At 36.3% G+C, this 20,352-nt stretch overlaps 1 protein-coding gene across 4 annotated transcripts in view; it reads right to left on the bottom strand.

The window, feature by feature from the left end:
• Positions 1 to 20,352, bottom strand: part of SSBP2 (single stranded DNA binding protein 2) — a 188,100-nt gene that overhangs the window by 127,016 nt on the left and 40,732 nt on the right. For 3 of the 4 annotated variants that reach the window (XM_062600326.1, XM_062600325.1, XM_062600324.1), the window contains exons 2-4: positions 15,811 to 15,883; positions 10,437 to 10,498; positions 8,659 to 8,743 (exon numbers count right to left, since the gene is read on the bottom strand). In XM_062600326.1, the coding sequence (XP_062456310.1) occupies positions 8,659 to 8,743; positions 10,437 to 10,498; positions 15,811 to 15,883 (220 nt within the window). The remainder of the gene's footprint in view (positions 1 to 8,658; positions 8,744 to 10,436; positions 10,499 to 15,810; positions 15,884 to 20,352) is intronic. The other variant, XM_062600329.1, reaches the window with a different exon arrangement.

Genomic DNA, 20,352 nt, shown 5'->3' with positions numbered 1-20,352 from the left:
GTGACAGTTCTAGTCAGCCATGGATATCCATGTTCCCTCAAGAGGCTTCCCTGCCTTTCCTCCTCATTACTTCATTTTTCACCATCTCTCATAAGACATTTGTTGTTCAGCTGTTCTTATTAAGAGCTGCATGTCTCCCACAATTTGTGATCTTCAGGATTCATCTTTCATCATATTAGAGAGCAGATGGATATTATAAGTCTTTGGTTTTTCCAGGCATGTGTTAAGTAAGTCTGAAATGAGTCACTTAAAGGTATTAACAGAGCAGTCGAGCTTACTGCAAAATCTGTTTGGCATATTGTTCAGGAATAACACTCTCACTTTCACTTTTACTTTTTATGAGGATAAAGAAAAACATATTTAAGTAAAGCGTCCCAAATATAGCCAAACACTGTTACCGGGAAAACAAAAATTTTTTACATCAAAGTAGTACTGCCTTGTACTTTACTACTCTAGTAGATAGGAATATATCTCTACATACAGGTACACACATGGATGCACACACCTAGGCACAGTTCTCAAACTAGCTAAACTGGAACTTCTAAATGAAAACATTTAACAGAAGGCGACCTAAATCTTTATTCTCATTTGGAATAATAAACTGGAAATGAAACGTTGATACAAAAAATAAACATCAGAAGAAAGACTAGCGGGGGGGGGAGCATGCACAGCAAGTGGGTTCTTGCAAGGTTTTAATCCAATGTTTGTTCTCTATTGATCAAATGTTTGTTCAGTACTTTATTGATGAAAAGCATTATGTACAATCAATGTTAAATATTAATGTCAGAAGGTCTTTAACCCTAAATTCAGACCACTTGTCAGCCAATTTAATATTCCCAATGTTACCACGCTACAGCTTAATCTCCTTTGATAACTTCCTAGAGCACTGTAAAACCATACTGTTCACACTATACAATGAACAGAAATAGATCTGCATGTGTACAGTGGTAATTATAATGTTTTTAAATGTAGTTACTAGAACAAAATTTTAGAAATAGGCCATTTCTTAACGCATATTGTTTAAACTCAGGGTAACATGTATATGCGCATTCTTAAAAACAAAACAAATGACAAACAACCCAAACTTCTACAACTTCTGAGGAAATATCTAAAACTAAAATGTTCATGCTTTCATGCTTTAAATGAGTAAAATGTTTATTATGAAATATATGTATATAAAGAACTTTAATTGTAAGAGAAAAAAGATCCTCTCTTCACTGAAACCATGACTTAAAAGACTTGGAGTTCACTCCAAATTAAGTCCAAATTTTAAATTATAATACAAGCTTTGCTGTACTAGCATAAATACTCCATTATAGCATATTTAAAACAGAAATTGAAATTTGAATAAATGCAGTTCTGTTCCAAATATGTCAGGAGCTAGTTGCTTGAAATTTTCAAGTAAGATACATTCAACAACATAGCTCTGAAAACTAGTTAAAGCCTTCTTCCAGACAATATCACGTGTCATAACTTTAGAACAGAGTTACCTTGGATTTATTTTAATTATTCCAGTGTCAGACTTCAGAACACAGAAAAGTAAACTCACGAAGAAATCTACTACTAGCAAAAGATTCTAATAATTTAACACTGTCTATCAATGCTATAAAAAAATACTTTACAGCAGATTCGACCTGTATATTCTAGAGACTAAATATTCTGGAAGATTGTGAAGCAGCCCGAGCATTACAGCCACTACCCCCAATCTTCTGACCGCTGCTTTATCCTATACTCTCCACCTTACCTCTTAGGCCGGTCACTCACTTCTCCCATAACCTGTTGAATGCTCAAACAAACCCCCGTTACCCCCAAGCAAAAGAAAACAAAAAGCTTCCTCTTTTTGTCCTGCCTATTTCGTAAATTTGGCATGGTTTTAAATATGTTATTATGTGCTTATGCTTTTTTTAATGTTCTGTTATCAACATACATACTAATTTTTCTACAGAGCGTTCCATGAGTCTCTTATGTCCCATTGTTCTCAATGAAAAAAGAAGCACAAAACATTCTTAGAAAAGAGGCACTTTCTCAACATGTCCACAGGCAGCTAGACTGCCCTTACGGGAGATGGCAGCTCCTCATACTGTCAAGATTTAACCATTTTACTTCTAAATTCTGAGAAAATTAGTTCTGCACTTAAAGGTAAGTGTTGAAATTTTGGGGAGAATATATTCTATTTTTCTGTCTGCAACAAATAGTTTAGCCCTCATATTAAAAGCACAGCCAAACTTGCCTACGAAACTATCTTTATAAAGACAAAAACTTATGTAGTTGTATAAGAAATAATACATGTTTTTACCAAAGCTTACAAATAACATTTGTGACATGGGGCACCTGAAGTCTAAGTCATTATAACATCCAATCGTACATAAGGGGGATTGATGAAGGAAGGCAGGGGCAGAAAAGGGAAATGCAAGGAGAAGAATTCTCAGGGAGTTTCTTAACATGAAACAAAAAGATAATTAATGTACATTTTCCTGCAAAAGGGGTCTGAAGAGCAAACAAAACAGTTTCACAGATCTTGCAGATAACACTACAACATTGCTTTGTGCTACTTGAGCTACACCTACAAATATGTGGACCAAATCCTGATACAAGTCAGTGCAGCCCTACTGCAGTAAGTGATGCTTACTTTGACCGAGGACTGGAGCTGTAGTTATTCCATTCCAAACAACTGAACTAAAGAACACACACTACATCAACAAAACAAGCAGTTGAACAGACCGGAAATGTTAAGCTTGCATGTGCAGGATTCTGCCAATCACGCAAGAGTCTCACACTGTGAACACTACACAGAGAGGTGCGCTCTCTGCACACCTTCCCCAACCTCCCCACTATCCTTCCGTGAGGACATTCACCTCATTTTATACTAGTGTTCCTGTGCAATTTACAGCTGGAAGGAAGAAAAAGAAATCTAAACATTCATCACATTTTGCAAAACAGTTTACTAACTGGAGATTTGTCGCTTGCCTTCTAATACTGAAGGTCATTCACACAAAGTATCATTCTGGCACTGACAACGGCATTTCTTTACCTTTGAGTCTTACAGATTTTTGTTTGTGCATGTAGTACACCAAAGACATCACCTTGTAAGAGAGCTTACTTAAAGTACTCTGTATTGAATATGATTTCCTAATTGTTAATTTTATTTTCCAACAGACCAGGGCAGTCTTTAACAATATAGATTTATATAATGTATTCCAATATGGAATTTCAGAGTAAATGCCAAACTTCCTTATTTTCCTCACAGCTTTCATATCTAAGAATGTATTTTACAACAAATATATCTAAGCACTGGGAAGTGAGATATATCTCTCTGGAATAAGATAGCAGGAAAGAAAGGCTTTTAATTCATACTTAAAAATGAACACTGTTTATACAAACAAAAAGTGAAGTACACTATGTTAACAGTGACTATATGGAAAGAGATGCTTTTCATTAAGAGGTCAGTATAGATTATGCAAAGAATGTTATAACAACTTTAAAAATGGTATTTTCCAGTTTAAGAAACAACCTGTTCTCTAGGTGGACAAGGGCAGGATCTACACAGTATGACTTTAATTCAAGACAATTGCATGTCTCGGGAACATATTCAAAAGGTGAAACTACAGATACAGTCATGATCAGTAAACATGCAATTGCCCTTGTGCAAGTGCTGCAGAACTACCACAGGAGATTATCAAGTAACTTAGAAGAGAAGCATTTCTTTTGGTAGAACAGTCCTTAAGCACTACTGGACAAAGTAGGCCAACTGCAAAATATGCAGGGCACTGCACATACTCCACAGTCAAAAGAAATCACACCTAACCACAGAACTGTGTTTGGGATTCTCAGCTTTTAATTAGAGCCCGTGGGAACGCGGAGAACCTCAAAAATGCAAACAGAGAATAAAGAAATGGAGAGAGATTCCCCTGAGTGTGCAGGAAGGCTAATCAACAGCTCACAGAGCTGTGAACTGTTCTTTTTATCTCAGTCATGGATCTATATATTTCATGATTCCATGGCGACTGAATTTGGCATTCTCCTGATGAATGACACAACGACAATGAACTCAGCATTTTGGAGATTCTCTCTGACTTGTTCTCTCTCCACCTGTACTTGCCTCTTGCCAGAAGGAGTAAATATATATTCTCCATCCTCTGTTCCATGGAACTAGACAGCTGGAAGTGTGACCTAGAATCCAATTTTCAGCAAGAAACCAAGAAGGACCCGGACACGCAAGCTCGCTAGCTAGTCTGCAGAAGACCGCAGTAGCAAGAGCCAGGGAAGTCAAGAAAATGAACAGCTTAAGTTAGCAATGAATTCCTCCCTGATACACATCAGACGCACAGAAGGAAAAGACACTAATAAAACCTAACCTAGAAAATAATCAAGATTTTACAATAGCTACTTGTGAGCATTAATAGATCCCTCTTTACATTAACACCATGGAAAGAACTTCTTTTCTAATATGCGTGGGAGTCGTAAGAAATCCTGGACTGTAAAAGGATTTTAACCATTATGTTAAAGTATCAACTTGTAAGAAAGAACTCTTCAGGTACCAGCTTTCCAAACCCAGTCCTGAGATCCTAATGAATGGTCAACTTGTGGAATAGGAGAACGGCCACTCCTGGAAGTCAGAAACTCACTGGCAGGGTTGGCTCCAAAAACCAACAGTCTCCTCTGAGGAATCCCAAGATTTACATTTTATTTTCCCTTTTGACTCAGTCAGTTTTAAATTCAGTTTGTAAACAAAGGGAAAGGAGAAAGGAACAATATTCACACTGGAACTTGCTTCTCCCAGCCAAACAACTCAGTTGAAAACCAAGAGAGGTAAGACCTTAACTAGGAAGATGAAGAGGTCTCCTTAGGACACTGAATAAAGAAAAACCCATTCTCCAGTGAAGACTATATTTTGTCTCAGATCACCCATATAAATGATTACTTTTTTCACAGGTTTTCCAAAGAACATAGATTTTCCTCTTGTAAAAGTAATAGGTACTTGGAAAGGAAACAAGGGGGCGTTTCTGCTTCAAATAAGCTATTCTTACTGAAATGTCTGCAATATTAATAGGCGAGGTGAGCATCAGTTTCCTTTCCTGCGTTACCTGAAAGATAAACAAGATAAACAAGGTATTTCTAACTCTAAAATGTTTGCATTAAAGTTCAAGAGCAGAACCTACTTCTCTGATCCAGTACACATATTTTCAAGACATAATTTGTCCTTTCAAGCCTGAAATATATTTATGTAAATATACCTAACGAGTTCAGAACCTTGTTCACTCAGAAAAAAATTCCAACCGCAAATCTCAATAAAAAATAAAACTAGAATCCCTTTTAGATAATACAGATGTACTGTAAACATTTATACTCAGTATGAACATTTGTTATCTTCTTTTTAAGCCAGAATCAGCCTCTGCTTTCCTATTTATTTGATCTCTACTAGGATGAACATTGTTAGTATTGCAGGCAGTTACAGCCTCCACCTTGAGAGTCCCTTCATGTTCCTGCTGTCAGCCATGAAAGATTTTTCTCCTCTCACCAGTTCGATAAAATCAGAAGTTGTATTAGTACAATCCAAAGACAAGGAAATAGTACTTCCAAGCACTTTCTTTGTGGAATAGGGATGCTACTGTATAGAGAATCATGTATATGTACACATATAACTGAAAATATAAACAACTGGTATCCAGCGTTCTAACACCAACGTCATGAACAGATTTAGTGGCATAAACCGACAGGCACACAAATGCAAGACCCAGTTTGCTTCATTAGGCAGAGGTGATGTTAGAGAAAACTTAATACGCACTGTTTTTTGAGATAACACTACACATAGATACTGAGAAGGACTCTCCTAATCTTTCTCCCCTCATGTATACTGCAAATGTATCAAGTCCACCTGCAGTTATTTAGTTATCTTCAACAACAACCAAAGCACATGTTGAAATTTTATGACAAATTAAATAATGAAAAATCTCATAACTCCAAAACTTTTTTTCCAAAGAATGAAAAAAAAAAAGAATTCACATGGCATTATCTTTTTCCTATTGCAGTTAAGATATTGAGAAAACTAACATAGAAGAGCAATCAACTCTTTCTCTAGCTAATATTTTTATGAGTCAACCTGTGTGCATTTCAGACCGACTAGCAACTAAGTTGTTGGAGGTAGCAGTTCTTCAGAAACCCTTAAATCATGCCCTGGTGCTCCCTCCCTCCATCATATATTTTTAAACTTTTCTTTTTCTCACAGAAACAAAGACAGAAAAGATACTGGGCCAGCTAATTCAGCCTACTTAGTGTTAAATTTGACTTGTCTGGTGTAAGAACTAGGGACCACTCACACATTCACCATGAATCATTTTCTTAGGTCAAGAGAACACATACTTAATAAGAAAAAAAAATCTCAATTGCTAGTATGAATTAATAAACAAGCCTTCTGTGTTTTTTGCACTTGACAATTACAGTTTTTAAAAAGGTCAGTACAACTACAAATACTCTATTACTCAATCCGCAACCTACCTGCAGTGTCTTGATATTATCAAACCGCTCAACCTGGCTTACTAGCTAGACTTTGGTGACTGGCTCTATGACAGTCTTCATTGATGACGGAATTTTGACCTCTCCAGAGTCAATGGCAAAACTCCACATGGGTCACGATTTCACAAAGCATTTAATAAATATTTATGTTCAACTACTATGAAATGTTCTTGACTGTATTATAAAACTACTTGTCCTGTGCTTTAATATGAATGTACAATATACTCATATTAAAGAAAAACAACGTTCCAAAAGCACATACTTTTCATAAGGCAGATTATTTCGTTAAGCAAAGAGCACATGACAGTAAGCAACATTATCAGTTTTGCTAAATATCAGACAAGTTTACTTCAACTGTGATGAAAACTATGCAACAGCTAGTTTTTCTTGTCACCTCAAGAGATCAATAAGGTGTGGGTTAGAGAAATGCTCAGTAAATGTATTTACAAAATAAACCAAATTATTTTAAAATAAACATTTATCCTCCCTTATGCAGACTGATGTACATACAGAAGCATATCATGACCTCATTTATTCTTCAACAAACAAGACTCTCTATAGTAATTTAAACACTCACACAAGCACATAACTGCATCACACACAGAAGCCATTGAAGTATTTTCTCAGTTTTTTTGCATTACGACATTGCGTAGCAGACTGAATTGAGCAATAAGATCATCTTCCCCTCTCTCACATATTTTTTCATTGATTACGACAACTGAGCGATCAATGTAGCACGGACACTACTGTCTAAAGTTATCCAAGCTCTTCCACCAGTCAGCCTCAAAATCTAACCACCAAGGATGGGTACTAAAGCATCATTGGTCTGTAAGTAGAACATGATGAACAGTGCTAAATGTGTTGATGATGCATTCATAACACAGTCTCTGTTAACTACAAATAAGGCAAGTTCACATAGTTCACATACCACAGGATGCTGAGCAATCATCAGATTATGACAATTTGGGCAAAAGAAAAACTGAAATCAAATACTTTATAGAAAATGAACACTTAGCTGTTTCATCTAAGCTTTTCCAAATTTGTGTTCATAAGACATTGTGGAATGGCAGTCTGATTTTAATTTTATATGTAGAAATATTTTTATGCAGTAACTATAAAATATTTGTAAGACAGACTTGGAAAATACCCAAGGAAAAAAGTTTCAGATTGTATCATGAGGAAAAGTTACACTCTCCCTTTACATTGTACGAATAGGCAAAAGGAGTGATAAACCCAGTTCAGTCAGCCTCCTGTGGATTTTGTCAATAGAAAAGAAATCACCAGATGGAAAAGAGCTGGAATAGTACATATATCCCAGATTCCACTCCAACTCTGAAATGCAGATCCAAAGTTCTGAAGTTCTTCATTTACATTATGGTAGAGTGGAAAAAAAAAGGAATTGATAATTGCAATGTTGTGCCTAGTTTCTAGAGCGCTTCTTTTGACCTTGCTGGCAAGGTACCACCAAATTCCCTACTAGGTTTTGAACTGGGACTCAGTGGGGGCAACACTGGCATAATACTTCCATCCTTTCCCCTCTATTTCTGTTGTTCTCTTAGACCAGATGATTTTACATTTATCTTGTTCCACAAGTGAGTATGTTTGTTATTATGACAAAAAATACTTATTTAAAGATACAAAAATATCTGAACAATCACGTATTAAGGCAGATGGTCCTTTCAGAAGCCACAGGATCAATTCCAATGAACTGCTTTTTCTTTAGCATTGGCAGGGAATAGTTACAGACAACACTTATCTGTGTCTCCATTTGGCCTGGGCCTTTGACACTGAGGCCAAGTTGATGTGTCCATGGGGGAAAGAGAGAATAGGATGTCCTTTGTTCTGTATAAATATGTGGGACAGCGCTTTGAAGCTTTACGAAGTGCTGGTATAGCTTCAAAACATGTCCTGTGATATGGGTTCCGAAAATGACCTGTGATGTGGGTTCCAGAAGTTTCCTGTATGGCACTGAGAAATCAAAGGATTAGACAGTCCTAATTCTAAGGCATCCTGGAAGTAAACAAGAGTTACTTACATATGACAGACTCCTGCACTTTTGAGTCACTGTCCTAAAGAAATACTTCTCTATCATATTCATACATACATACAATTAATTAAAACATGGTAAAGATATATAAAACTTACATAGTCATGAAAGGCTTTTGCTTCACTTGAATGTTCACATGTTTCTCGTCTTTCTGGAGCTGCACAGTAGAGATCCCAAAATACACTGCAAGTTAAGAAGTTACAGATATGGTGAGAAAATCATTATAATTCTCATTTAGGCTTTATGGAGTACACACACCACACATACATGTGTATAAATAGAAATAGATATATCACTTTCTAGCCAAGAGCTGAAAACACTTACCTCTATGAAAGAATTTTAACTTTGTAAAATGTCTGTGACGAATAAAGTCCTACTATCTGATTTTTGGAGGCAAGCAATGCCATATTCCTTTAAAACCACAGTAGCACAAACCCAGAAGCAAGTCTAATATATAAGCTTATGGAGTATGAAGCAAATTACTACAGCCCTGCATTTAACCTCATACCTCTGTGACTGCTGCAATTTACTACCAGAAAGCACTGGAAGGGGCAGATTCATATGATAATACTGCAAAAAGGCAAGAAAATGAAGAGAATGAAGGGACTTCTTCCAAGGTCCAATACTGTTCTTTAAACAAAAATTCCTAGAGAAGCAAGTGTATAAATAAGAGTAGGAAATAGAAGGGTATGCCATCTTAAAGTTCTTGGGTTATAAAGAGGGAAAGGAAATCACGATAGTCTGATAAATCTTTCCCCTTACCTTTCAAATAGTTATACATGAATCAACTTTAACACACTACTGGTCTCTCTAAACAGTTAAGAAATAGTATGTAAGATACTTAACTATGACAGCAATGTCAGCCACGAAGTTTCTAGAATCAAATCAGTATGGTAGAACAATTAAAATAACAAAATTTGTTAGAGTTTCATTTTGTTTCTTTGTTTTAGACACAATCCTCTAACTCAGCCCAGGATCACAGTTCAGAATTGTGGAAAATTTGACCACTCTGCTGCAAACAATCAAAATTAAGAATAACGTTGATATCAGAGATACACAGAACAAGTTCATCTTGTCAGGCTTCCACCACTCAATTAATATGGCTGATCAGCAGTGCCTATGAACACTCTCTTCCTTTGGAATGTTATTTACAGAAATACATCTCTGCACACGGATACATACAAAGCAAGTGGCACCGTGCATAAAAAACTGCAAGTGAGCTCTGTGTCCTACTCATATTCTAAACTGAGAGAAACTATGCAAATACAGCTACTGCAACATCCAAGCCCATGCTATCGCACACCGCTGCTCAAAAAGGCTGGTAGCTTTGGCTCAGCTAAATGCTTTCATATGCTATTCCTGTGACTAGAACACGGACTCAAGACTGAGGAAGCTCACATCTATTTGCAGAATGTGTGTGTGTGTGTGTGTGTGTGTGTGTGCGTGTACGCGCGCGCATGTATGTATGTATATATATTTCAAATGCAGTTATTCAGGACATTGAGAATGATCTCTTAAAGGCACAATCCACTGGAAGATGGTGCCATCCTCTTTCAAAGCTGCTGTGTTATCGATCTTCTATACAGTATTTCTTTTTGTCCAGTGATGGGGGGGGGGGGGGAAGACCAAAACAGACCTTTGTTTTAGATTGAATATAGACCGGATAAATAAAATTGTAGATAATATTATACTTTGTGATTATTTTTAAGCATATAATATCTGATTTTTCTTTCTTTCATCACTTCCCTAAAAAACAGTCCTTGATCCTCACCTTTACACCCTTTTCACCATGTTCACCTTAACTTCTTGCCTCCAGCCATTAAAATTCACAATCAGCATGTTCTAAAAATCCCCCAAAAAGAAAACTGACACTTACCACCACCAGGAGTGCAAGAATCCTGGGGGCTCCCCCAGTGTGATGTTTTTTTCCCATCTTATCTGAAAAGAAACAATAAAACCTCTGTGATCACAATGACTAAAAAGTATTACATAATTTACTCAGTTAGCAAAAAGGGAAAAATAAAAGATTTTATAGCTATGAAAGGCTTTAGATCTGGATGGCCATATTGCTTACTTTATCGCACATACTAGTGTAGCTGGTATCTCTTATTTTAGCAAAGTATATTTTAAAATACTGCATATAATAAGATTTTGCATATAATTTTACTGAGGACACATTCTGTACCTCTCCACCGTTAAGGCAAGCATTTATTTACACTCAAAAATGCACATCACAAAAAATGAGTTAAAAAACTACCCCTAAAAGTTATCTAAAAGATTTTCCAGCTTGCCCAAAGAAAAACATACAAGACACAGAGCAAATGTGAGTGATTCAGCAGGTGGCAGTCTTCCCTCCACCGCCAAAGTGAGCCAATGTTTTAGAACCCTCAAGGAGCACTTCGCTGTTAGAGGTAATGTCACAAGCGCAAGTAACATCAGAGTTATAACCCTTTCTCCCACAGTTCAATGAAAATGAAAAACCAGTTTGACGTGGTATGCCTGCACTGGCAAGCTCTTGAATAGGGTTATACTATCTAAGCTTGCTTTCCTATCTAAGAAGTCTGGTTTATTTAACGTTGTTTGCAAATGAAGGGCAGTTTAAGAACTTACCCTTGACTTAAAACTTTAATCATTGATCAACTAATTCATTAGACAACATAACACACTGTGAAAGAATTCTGGCTTTCTGAAGTACTTTACAAATTTTAACAATACATTCAATTATTTTATTAACACTATAGTTGTCATCTTAACTAGAAAACTAAGGAGTCTGCACTATAATATATCCAGCACAATTTTTTAAGGAACTCTGTAAAAAATAATGAAATCCACACAACACTCAGGAAGATTGGCTCATCTTAAAATAGGGTGTAAATGAGGCCATTACATATACTCCAAACTCTTCCAGTTGTAACTACACATACAATACATAAACAATTATTTTTTTTTACAAATTTGGACAGGAGATAATGCTAAACACTTACCGTATTCTGCTCTAGAGACAGAAGTAATGGCAGATGAAAGTCACATTATTTTAATAAAATTCTTAAACAGCCTTAATATGAAAGGTATGTAAATACACACAAAGGTATTACAATTCTTGTTATGAAAGGTAATATTCATATTGCAAGAGGCACTGGTAAAGCTGGGAATTTTCAAAGGAAATAAGACTTTGATTTTCATCTCCAATTTGATTTCCACACCCAACTCTTAAGATTTATTGATTTAAGAAATTTAAACATATATATTTTCTGTAAATAGTTTACAAGAAAGGAATAATAATTAGTACCTAAAAAGTTTTCTTAGCACTCATATGAAGTTACTTAACATAATTTTGATGTACTATGTTAAGTACGCACAACTATTCAAAAATCATTCTGCCATTTAAAAATTGTTTTGAAAGATAAGCTAGACTAGAGATACTATCACTTTTGTCAGCAAAACTGGCAGAAAAACTGACTGCATGGAGCTTAAAAAACAAAACAAACAAAACAAGCAAACAAAGAAAAAACCCACACGTATTCACGGTCTATGTAACAGCAGCTAAACTATAAAAAGCACCTTTAAAATGTGGAACTTTCACCTGAACTGACTATGCCAGATAAAAATTTTAATTAGAATGAAAGCATATAAATACAAGCCAAAGCTACTAAAAAGGTACTTCACACTCTTCGAACGTACTCCTCTGAGTTCGAGTTCTCCTCACATCCCCCAGGAACGGGCTGGAAGGACCTGTGTTAAACACCAGCACCACACAGTACTTCTCAGAAGTTTGAAAAGCAACATATTGAAGAAGAGGTGTAATACATAGTCAGAACAAAAAACTGTTCCTGAAGTTGGAAAATCATTCTGTTAGAGTAAAAATTCCATTTGTGTAAAAAGCCCCCCTAATGTCCACGTTAGAGTATTCAAGCTATTTAAAGCAGGGCTTGATGAGGAAACTACCTGATTGACAGGTCTTACCCTGGTCCTTTTTATTGGGACACGTTTTATCTTCACAGAAGTATCCAAAGAAGGAGTGTAAAGGGAATTAGGAAGTTTATGGGATATTTGGAGGGTTTATTTGTTTTTCAAAATATAGGTACTTCTGTTTCACCTGGTAGATGTTAGTCTGTCTGACCATATAGACTTAAAAAGAATTATGGAGAACCACTACTAAAAAAAAAAAAAAAAATATATATATATATATATAAAACCAATTGTCAGCTGTATCAATTAAGTTCATTACTGGTGATCTATTAAATAGGAAATGCCTACTTTCTAGGCCCAGCCAAGCTAATGGATTTATTCCTCCAAGGCTGTGACCTAACTTACAGGATAGTAAACCATTAAAATACATGGGCTAGGAACCAACATTTTAAGGAAAACGTAGCAGCTTAGACCTCACAGAAAAAATTCTGAGGCAGCGCATCTTCTTCCCTTTCAAAAATTTGGGTACCCCATCTGAACAGCTCTTTTCAGTCCTCATAAGAAAATGATGTGGTTTACATGAAATCGAATTGTGCTGGCTCCTTGGCATTTTGCCAATTATACGATCACTGTGTATTTTGGGATGTAAGAGCTGTTGAGTTACTTCAATCTATTACTTCAGCCCATGTCTCCTGAAGGGAAGTAATTTGCAGACCGAGAGACAACAGACATAGTTAATAAACTAAAGAGATCTCTGCAATTCAGAGACTCAGGAAAAGGCTAGTTGAATTTGTGGTCCTACATTTTAGTGGATGAGGGCAAAACAAAGCTTTAAAGGGTGTTCTCAGAAAGGTCCACAAAGACATCTCAACCACGCTTAACCTTGTCACTGAGACAGCCCAGCAGAGGGCTTCCAGAACGTGCCCGCTTGTGATTCAGCTCTATGAAATTTGGACTGAGCATTACAAAAATGTAGGAATGCTCAAGACAAGCATCTCCAAGTCATCTAATATTGGAGGGATTTCAGGATATCCAACTTGTCTTTTTTTAAATTTCATTCCATTCCTCTTAGCCATTCCTGGTAGAAATTTAAGGAAGTGCTCTTAACCTTTGTCATTTACACTTCGTAGATCACAGACAGCTAGGCAGCTCAGAAAAGGTATATATGCTTACTTCTTTTATGTCACAAATTCAGTTGCTCTGAACTGAACTTCAGTTATGTCACAAGTTCAGATGCTCTGAACTATTTCATCTTAAATAAATAAATACAATCCAAGCTGTTCTGGCAGTTGTGTACTGCCAGAGCAGAGAGGGCACTGAGCCCTGGCAGCCAAGCAGTGACCAAAACAATACAGATTTTCTCCTATGCCACCTGAGTATCTCCTACACCTGAAGTAATCCCACAACTAACCTACCACTATGGGGCAATTGCTTCGCAGCACCAATGAGTCAGAAAAGTACAAAGGCAAATGGAAAATCAGATTTTCATAATCTCATAAAATAATGATCTGGACTTTTTTTTTTCTTTTGCACTTCTCTCAACTGCCATTCTCCCATTTTCATCCTGTATGCCAATATTCATTTTCTAACAACTACAGCTGATTCACATGGGGCATGGAGGGGTAAAAGCTATTATTTTGTGGTTTACAGCCCAGCATTGCACGAGCACTACAATGCAAAGGCTGATCTATTTCATGAGACACTACCGCTCTTTTCTGTTGCTTTTACCACTAACTTGAATGTTTTTCATCCAAACTGTATTAACATCCTGCTTTCATAATCTGAACCTCATTTTATGACTTTCAGCCCAAACAGCAATTTTTTCCTGGTTCTTTGGTATAATGGCAGTGAAAAATGCCATTTGTTCCAACTTACAATCTTTTACAAATAGTATCGGCATAGGATTTGCCTTTACACACTGTTCATGGATGGGGCAAACACACTCATAGCTCTATGTGAAATCTAACAGACACCTCATACCAATTCAATATCTTATGATTTATCGCTATTTTGAAGGTTTCGATATGGTCTCAGATTATAGTATAGTTCAAATCTGAGAGTTTCTCTACAGTCCAAGTTTAAATTGCCTTTAAGATCGAAGTTCAAAAACATTGTATTGAATGTTTTTTGAAATCCAAATGTTACATTAGTTACACTCCTGCCGACTGTTCATTTTGCAAATGTATAATAAAAACAAAATGAGCAAAAAGAATCTTGTACGATGTATATTTACAAGTGACTGCTGTTTTGCAAAAGCCAAGATTATACTCTGATTTTCTTTCTCTCATATTTTCCCATTGATTTAGCAAGACAGAAAATAATCATCAAAAACACACTCTAATATGAACATAAATTGATACTACCACAATTTTACCTTCTTCGCCTAGCTGTGTTATGTGAATTTTCTACAACAGCTACCACAAACAACCCTTCCGTTCTCATCCTCTCCTCTCCCACCTCCAAAAAGCCATCACTAGAATAGTAATTCTATCAGCTTTTGAAGGACTATCAGTTGAAGCAGCAAATTTTCTAAGTATAACATCTTGCCTTTTTTTCCTTCACTTCTGCTCACTCGTCAATTATTATAATCACATCAAAGAAAGATTAAAAACAATAATAAACCAAGAAGACTTCAATATGTTTAACGCACAGGTATTTCTGAATCCCAGAATAAATACAGAATGCTGAAGAAAGATTTTTTTTTTCAATCTTCAAAAGATGTACACAAACCTTTAAAAGACTATGAAAAATAATTACTATTGTATAATGGGGAAAAAAATCCACTAGCAGTTAAAAAGTGTTTAAGAAATAGTCTCTGAATGCTTATACTCATAATTGATTCATCAGTTGAAAAGAAGTGAAGTGGTTAGAAGAATGGAAAGAATATATACTGAAATCAGCACTGGTTAAGAGAATAAGAATTGCAAGTACATGATGATGGGATGTAAAATACTAGACTGCTGTATATTTAGCATGGTATATTATTCACAATTGGAGGTATCAACAATAAGTTAAAGATCATCAAAAAGGAGTACCATCATTGCATTCTCTAACATGCGTACTTATTAGAGAAAACAGGGGGGAATCTTTGTCAATGTAGCAGCAAATCAGAGAACAGTGGGTAACAAATCACAGCAAAAGTAATTATACTACGGCGTGTAAAATGACTTGGCAAACCAGCTTTTGCAGATTCAGAAGTCTACGCTGAGCAACGTAAACTGATACTCAAGGTCATCACTGATGTTTATTTTAAATCACCATACATTTATTTTACATGCATTTTACTTGCACACACTTAAAAATTGTGGAAGAAAAAAGAAAAAAAGATGGGGAAAACATACCTCTGATAAAAATGTCTGGGCAGATTTCTGTGCTCCTACATGGAGCAGATATTCATATACGTACAATGCTAATCTGAAAAACAAATAAGACAATATTAAGGATTGTGCATTTGTTTGTTCCTCCTTTTAGAACCAAAGGATTTCAGAAGTTAGAGCTGCACGCTATTTCCTTTCAGAAAACACTATGCACTACGCATGTCAAATCTGTTATCTGTACTGAACTTTTAAAACTAGAGCATGTAGGTCAATCTGAGCAGAGGTGTTTAAATAGTAATTAATTAAATATTATTAAAAACCCAAATTACTTAATGTCAATATTTTTAATGATATTTGGATAGGTGCCCACTAGGCTAACAACAAACCTACTGCTGCTCTGCATTTACCCACACTATACCATGCTTACAGTAAATATAATACATCCATACAGTAACACGGATTATTTTTTCACATCCAAATTTTTACATGTGAAATGTGTCATGCTGTTAGTTCATGTGAACAATAGCCTATGTTTATTCAAAGAACACACAAACTTCAACCTGCACAGAAAAAGTAATTACAGAATCCACAGCACTACTGTAGTACAGCCACATCTCTTAAGCAAAGTGTAAACAGATTTTTAGATTTATTTAGACATGTGCATCTATCTTCAACAGCCAGACACATCTCCCGCTAATTCAACAGAATTGCACAAGCATCTTACTGCAAGGAGACTCACACCCTGAATACCTGTCCACTAGAACTTGGACTGAGAATGCCTTTTCAAAAACCCAGCAGCTACGCAGCAACAATAAACAGCTTCTATTAATATACACTAGATTTGAATAAGCAAACTGAAGATGAAGCACTTCCTATCCTGCAACTGATTCTCTAGAGAAGTTCCTGCATGACTGCTTGTTTAAAGTTTTTTGAGTCTCTCATTTACCAAGATTTGCATCTCTCTTAAAAATGATTACTTAGAAATTGCATACAAAATCTCAGTTCAAGAAAGAAAAGAAGGTCAGAATGCATTTCTTTTAAAACTGCTAGCTCAATCGCTTTTAAGAAGTTAAATCTATTTGAGTGGACTTTGTGATACATTGCTATTCCTATTTGAAACACTTCACGATTCATGTTCAAAAGTATGTAGTTTAACCAAACAAAGTCAAGAAGCAGAGAATTTCTATATTCTTGTTACTTCTCAAAAGGTTATGCAATATTAGGTAAGGTAACTGTCGTAATGGCGGTAATTATAGTAATTATTGTAGCAAAGTAGTGTGAAATAGCGTGAAACTGAAATTTTAAAATCTAGGAGAGATACTGCATAAAAATTGTTTACATTATTTGTTCATACTTTGTACACACAATGCTCACACTACTCTCGCCAACATTAAAAGCAAAACTATGTTTTTTCCCATAATAAAAAAAAAGTTCATTATTTAAACATATGATTATTATTCGTTTGAAGCTTGAAAGGGACCACACCCACTGCTTATTTCTTATATTTTACAAAACAGTTGTATATTAGTTTTATTCAGCCATATTAATAAATACAAATCTCACAGTGTCACAAGGAGAAAAGTTATTCTAATGGAGCATGGTACAGTTCAGTGCACAAGCACCAAACAGCTCAGGCACGGTGCAGTGAATGCCTCCAGTAAGTACTGGGGAGAGAGATGATCACTTATATTGGAGTCTCTCTTCTCAGAAGTACAACTGCACCACTCAAAAATAAAATCAAATCTTGTTGACTTAATTCTTTCCAGTTGAACTGTCATTAAAATTTTAAGCAATAAATGGTTGTACACAAAATCTAAGATCAGAAAGATGTCAAAGGCACAGAAGAGAAGCTGTTTCTACAATAACCAAGATGAGTTATATACCTAACAACACTTTAAAACATTTCATGGCTTCTGAGATGCCCCCTTTTTTTTGTTCTTATCAAAACATGAAGCGTTCAGTCCAGATAAAAGGATTTGTGTGATCATATCCTTTCTACCTCGCAAATGAAAGCAAAAAGCTAAAGAATCAGGAGTTTATTGCAGGTACACCACCTTCCTAAGTCTGCCGTCTGTTGAAAGCTTTAGCAAATACTGTACCATGATACCCAAATCAACAGCACAATACTTTAATTCTAAGAAGCTTTGTAAGTCTCATCTAGGGACTCTTGGATTGTATCTGCAAAACAACATATGCCAGTGATGCTCCAGTATAGCAACATCACTGCTGCGTGCGCACCTTAGAATGTGAGCATTAAAACATCCAAGATCTTTAAAACAATGAAAAAGGCAGCCCCAAAAGTTCAATAGAAATATACGGAATGTGCCAATTAAGCCGTAATTAAAATTATAACAATATCTCCTACTCTTTGACATACATTACTACATTGGTTTAAATATGCTAACTATATATGAGATGAAATGGTGAAACCACTTTGTTTACTAATGAGGAGAGGAGACCAGTTCATGGAGAGACAAATATTCTAGAGACAAGTTCTAGGCTTCCCAGCTGATCCCCGCTGTGGTCCAGTTTGGGACTGGGCCCACAGTGGCAAAGGACGTGCCCCTCCCCCCCCCCCCCCCCGGACGAGCGGACGTGAGACAGGCAGCACAGGGTCATATTGGAGCTAAATCGCTTGTCCATCCCCAGTTATTATTCTGTCAGGAAGTCTTTACAGAAGTTAACAACATTATCGTTTCATTCAGAAATAAATGCATTTGCCACAGAGATCAAAAGAAAGATACTACTGTTTTACTGCATTAGTCACAGCAAAAGGATCAATGAAAACTGATGCTCTGAGGAAAGATAGCCAAGAAATCAAAAAAGATGCAACACAGTGTAACAAGGGGGAATTAATGGATACAGTAACTTTATCTATGGCATAAGAAAGACTAGAGTAAGATGAAAATGCCACAGTCCAAGCATATAAATTTAACATAGGAATACACTACTTCACATCTGAGTAGAAGTCTTAAGAAAATAATAATGAGATAGTCTTCACCAGCAAAGTCTTGGGTTCAAAGTGGTATTTTCAAAGAGAGTATTTACTCAATAAACTGGTGTGAGAAATTGAGTGTAAAAGCAGCAAGAAGACATATGTTAAATTTTGTATCTACATACTTTCTGACACCTGAGAGTAATCCAATAAACAAATATTGCTAATCAATTTATGTGAATTCTGCAGCAATTTTTGTTAGACAGGCCATGGGCCAAAGTTACCCTGCCCCACAGACAGGTATACTGCACTCTCATATATGGCTTCTTGATACATTTGCTCTGTAAAAAAAGTTACTGCCTGATTTTATTGCTGCAGGGCTGCAACTTTGCTAAGCTGGTGATTTGTTCTTAAGGACGTTCCTGCTCTTACCTGAGAGCCTGTTCATATGTTTTACAAATGAAATAGCCACTGAAATTCACAGCAAAGAATCACTAAGGGGTTCTAAGTTAACCAGTTATCAGACTATTACCAGGAAATAAATAATAATCACTGCTAGCATGCTGTGGAAATGGCCTGTTAGATGTTAAGGTGGAACTTATGAAGCTAACTGCAAAGCATTTAGCAGTGTGTACGACACCGAACTTTCTATAAAACGCACCAGGGAAAATCTGAAAGCCTCAGGAAGACGTTCACTGTGTGTATTTTTAGTACCTAACTTACGTGCTGAGTCCCATTCCCTGCACTTCATTGACTGGACGCAGGCTACTAATCTGGCTGTTCAGACGAACACAGGCCAGCTGCCTGCAGAAGGTATTGCGGGTGATAACCACGTCCTGCCTACACACCCACATTTCTTTCTGGTAAATACCTGAACAACACACTAAAAAGAAAAATCTGATCGTTAGGTAAGAGCACAGTGACAACATCCACTGGCATGGAGGCTGTGTCAAAGCTCAGGTTATTAAAAGAAGTCTTTGAAGAAGAAATTATTGGTAAAGGGCAAAACGGTAGCATCTTCGTTTAGGTCCATCGGAAGATGCGTATTTAGAGAAAGTTTCTGTCTCGCAACGCAAGATAGAGCGTTAGCGTTCACAAAGGCTATCCCACCGTGTCCTTTCTGTTTCACTCTACAGGCACCAAGTTTGGCTCATAGTTACTGTTTAAAGAGAGAGAGAACAAATGAAGAATGGCCACTGTCTGTCCCGGAATAAAAAGAATAAGGAACTGCAGTTAAGTTAGCTCCTGCTTTCTCTTAAAAACTGTCCAATAAACCTGCCAGAAGCAGGCAACTATTATATATAGTTTGATAGAGTTAAGAAAAAGTGTAGTTACTTTCACTGTTTTATTAGCCACATGCCATAACCAGAAATATACACATTTTAACTGAAGATACGCTTGTGTATAACCATCACACAGAAAGTCATAAAATCAGTGTGTTAAGAGTGAAAACCTCCAGCTCCCCAAATTTGGCAGTGTGTCAAAGCATGTTCTAAGTACTATACTTACCTTCTGATATCTTCAGCACCTACAGTAAGCTTACCACTGTGCTAAGCAACTGTCAACTCTTGCCCTTTTTTTTTTTTTTCCTACAAAGTCTATAATGGTGAACTAGTGTGACTGCAGAACTG

This window comes from Rhea pennata, chromosome Z (assembly GCF_028389875.1).
Source record: "Rhea pennata isolate bPtePen1 chromosome Z, bPtePen1.pri, whole genome shotgun sequence".
In the NCBI taxonomy this organism is placed as follows: Eukaryota; Metazoa; Chordata; class Aves; order Rheiformes; family Rheidae; genus Rhea; species Rhea pennata.
The sequence above is the reverse complement of the archived record's forward strand: the minus strand, read 5'-3'. Positions and strand labels throughout refer to the sequence as shown.